This window comes from Nesoenas mayeri (genome assembly GCF_963082525.1).
Source record: "Nesoenas mayeri genome assembly, chromosome: 8".
Classification (NCBI taxonomy): Eukaryota; Metazoa; Chordata; class Aves; order Columbiformes; family Columbidae; genus Nesoenas; species Nesoenas mayeri.
In genome coordinates, this window is record NC_137554.1 from 9,449,952 (window position 1) to 9,453,729 (window position 3,778).

Genomic DNA, 3,778 nt, shown 5'->3' on the forward strand with positions numbered 1-3,778 from the left:
GCGTGCGCCCCGCGGGAGGAGCCGGTCCCACGCCGGCACCTCCCGCCCCCCGCGCTGTCCCGGCGGGGCGGGGGGACCCCCCGCGGCAGCTCCAGCTCCAGCTCCAGCTCCGGCTCCGGCTCCGGCTCCGCCAGCGGCCGCGGTGCCGGGAGACGGGGCGGGGCGGGGCGGCCGCGCGCGCCAGCCGCATTCCTGGGATGCCGCGAGCGCTGGATGCGGCCGCGGCCCGGAACGCGCGACGTCAGCGCCGCGGCGCACGCGGCGGCCCCGCGCCCCATATAAGGCGGTCGCGCCCGCCGCTGCCTCAGACCGCGCCGGCCCCGCTGCGCTCGCCGCTCCCGCCCCGCACCGAACATGGGCTCCGCGGGCACCCGCTCCGCTCTGGCGGCCGCTCTCCTCTGCCTGGCGCGCCTGGTAAGTGCCGCGGCTCTGCCCGCGGCGGGTGGGCGGCCGGGGGCTCCGCTCCGCTCCCGGCGCTCACCGGCCGCCGCTCTGCTCCGCTCCGCTCCGCAGGCTCTGGGCTCGCCCTGCCCCGCCGTGTGCCAGTGCCCGGCGGCCGTGCCGCAGTGCGCCCCGGGCGTGGGGCTGGTGCCGGACGGCTGCGGCTGCTGCAAGGTCTGCGCCAAGCAGCTGAACGAGGACTGCAGTCGGACGCAGCCCTGCGACCACACCAAGGGACTGGAGTGCAACTTCGGCGCCAGCCCCTCCGCGCTCAAGGGCATCTGCAGAGGTAAGCGGCCGGTCCTCCGCCTCCCCCGGGAGAAAACCCCGGTCCCCGTAGTGCCGAAGTTTAGTAATTTCGAGTCCATGTATGGTTATGCTTTGTTGTTGGTAGCTTGGCAGAAAGGCACATGACTTCAGCAGTCTGGAATGCGATTCAGTATGTCTGGGCTCCGCTAAACGCACATAAGGAAAAGTGATTCCTGACTAAGTTATTGTTCTGGCCCCGCGTCTCCGGGGGGTTGTAGGGAGCTCCACCGTAAATTGAATTTAACAGACCAGCAAATACCTGTGCTTGAACCAGCGATTCCCACCGCTGACTCCCTCCTTTCCCTCTCTGTTAACTTCTGCAGCACAGTCCGAAGGCAGACCGTGTGAGTACAACTCCAAAATCTACCAGAACGGCGAAAGCTTCCAGCCGAACTGTAAACACCAGTGTACGTGCATAGATGGAGCTGTGGGCTGCATCCCGCTCTGCCCGCAGGAGCTCTCTCTTCCCAACCTGGGCTGTTCCAGCCCCAGGCTGGTCAAAGTCCCCGGGCAGTGCTGCGAAGAGTGGGTCTGTGATGAAAACAAGGATGCGCTGGATGAGCTGGAAGGCTTCTTCAGCAAAGAGTTTGGTCTGGATGATTCCGAAGGTGAACTAACCAGGAACAATGAGCTAATCGCCATTGTGAAAGGAGGCCTGAAAATGCTACCTGGTGAGTATGGGCTAATCTATGTGACAGTTAGGGGGAGGAGGTGGTGGGAAGATGGCTATACAACTCCTTAAACCCAATGATAGGATGTAGTTAGGCTAAGCCCTCCTTTTCTTTTCCAGTGTTTGGATCTGAGCCACAAAGCCAAGCTTTTGAGAATCCCAAATGCATTGTGCAAACAACCTCCTGGTCCCAGTGCTCAAAGACATGTGGAACCGGCATCTCCACGAGGGTCACCAACGACAATCCTGACTGCAAGCTCATCAAAGAGACCAGGATATGTGAAGTGAGGCCATGTGGCCAGCCAAGCTATGCCTCCCTAAAGGTAAATACAGACTCATATGGTGCTCCTTTTCTTTGCGAACTGCTTCGGGTAGAGGGTAAAGGCTGGAGAAGAATCTCTTGCTAATGATATTATCACCTCTCCTTTACAGAAAGGAAAAAAATGTACAAAGACGAAGAAGTCCCCATCCCCAGTGAAGTTTACTTATGCTGGATGTTCCAGTGTGAAGAAGTACCGCCCCAAGTATTGTGGCTCCTGCGTGGATGGCAGGTGCTGTACGCCCCTGCAGACCAGGACTGTCAAGATCAGGTTCCGCTGTGACGATGGAGAAACCTTCACCAAGAGCGTCATGATGATCCAGTCCTGCCGCTGCAACTACAACTGTCCGCACGCGAGTGAAGCGTATCCCTACTACAGACTAGTCAATGACATTCACAAATTTAGGGACTAAGTTGTGTTGGGGGTGGGATGCTAAACAGAATTTTGAAGTAACCAGCCATGGAGAAAGGACCTCTGATGGAAATGGTGCCTTGCCCATTTGAGGGCAACATCAAGATGTTATGAGAGTGCACTGTGCAACTGGACACTAATGCAACAGAGATTTAAGCATACTTAAAGCTTCATAATACTGGAGCAACTTTACTGCTTCTTTTTGGAGCACCTTATCTAATTATATACTGTTTTCTGTTTGTAAGTGATCAGATAAATGTTTGTTCCCGTTATGAAGACTTTTTTCTATCCTGTTCGATTTAACACTCTGCTTTCTCCCCGTCCCTCCATCCTCTCCCACCCTTTCCCAACCAAGTTGGAAGTTACATTCCTTCCTGAGGTGGGCACTTGTGGGGTGTTCACAGTGGCAGCTATTATGTACCAACTGTAGTTTAATGGCAAACAGAAATCAGTTGTTTTAAAGCTGAGTATTTTATTTATCAAAGTGTAGCTTTTTGTGTTTGTTTTTTGTTTTTTTTACCCCTTCCAACCCCTGTAATACTGGAATAAGTTGTAAATGATTTTAATTTTATATTCAATGAATTAAAAGAATTTATTTATGGAATTAATCATTTAATAAAGAAATATTTACCTAATTCCTCTTAGCAGAGCATTCTGATAAGCAACAGACTTAAAAGCTCTTGCATTTGCTGTATTGGGTGAAAAGTGTGAATTCTGAAAACCTTAGGTTCTCTGAAAATGAAGCTCTACTACAAAAGCAGCAATGAACCAGAAAGCTGGGTCTAATTCTTTGGGTAAATGATGTTTTGAAGCGGTGCATGCAGTCTGCAACCCCATGCTCTAGAAAGTATCTACAGGAAAAGCTTCTTGGCATTGAAAGCCAACGGTTGATAGAGAGACTGAAATGTTAATTAGACTGTCAGATTATTCAAACCGTCCTGGAATGTGTAACATAAGGTACCTCATTAGAATGCAGCACACGCACTGTGATATTGAACACTGGGGTGGAAGTGGTCATCAGGTCTCATGTTTTTTGGTGGCTGCTTTTTGCAAATTAATACATTTCTGTGGCAGAAGAATGTGTCCTACAGTCTGCAGGAGGTAGTTTGCTTTCACTAAATTCAAATTAAATGAGCTTGAAGCAATGACTTTTGTTAATCCTAATAAGCCAGCGATGAAAAGTAAACATACTGTTAACAGGAGAAGAATGTGAGGAATTTCAAGTACTTCTCCAATGGCATAAAAGGCAAAGCAGCCACTCTTTTCCTCACCTCCCCTCACCACTTTTTAAATATGTAATTACACTTTATCCTATGGGATGCAGATGACACTTGGCAAACCAAGGGAGCTGTTAAGATAAATAGCTGGCACACTGTAAGAAAGTGAACTAGGGGAGCACGTGAGAAAGTGGCATTAAACATCGGTACTATGCTGCTTAGCACACAGCTGCACTGCAGGTAAGAGTGAAAGGAAACCTGCAACAGGGTGTGTTTTCTTTCTTTGTCCTTGTCACTCGTTAGTTCTCCAGCAAAATATCCTCCCTGTAGCCATTAGTAAGAAAGCTACTTCTCATAAAAAAAGAGTCTGATTTTTGAGGTTTTTAAAATTGTGAAGGGGTGTCATCTAG

The 3,778-nt window shown here is 51.1% G+C and overlaps 1 protein-coding gene across 2 annotated transcripts; it reads left to right on the forward strand.

Annotated features, from left to right (window-relative positions):
- Positions 1-354: 354 nt before the first annotated feature.
- Positions 355-2,152, forward strand: CCN1 (cellular communication network factor 1; the record flags this gene model as incomplete). Of its 2 annotated transcripts, XM_080348708.1 has the most annotated exons (5): positions 355-414; positions 514-730; positions 1,074-1,421; positions 1,541-1,743; positions 1,853-2,152. In XM_080348708.1, 5 exons carry the CDS (start codon positions 355-357, stop codon positions 2,150-2,152), a joined length of 1,128 nt encoding a protein of 375 aa, XP_080204834.1. The 2 variants fall into 2 exon arrangements, with proteins under 2 accessions (XP_080204834.1, XP_080204833.1); XM_080348707.1 differs by having other exon boundaries at positions 355-730.
- Positions 2,153-3,778: the final 1,626 nt, after the last annotated feature.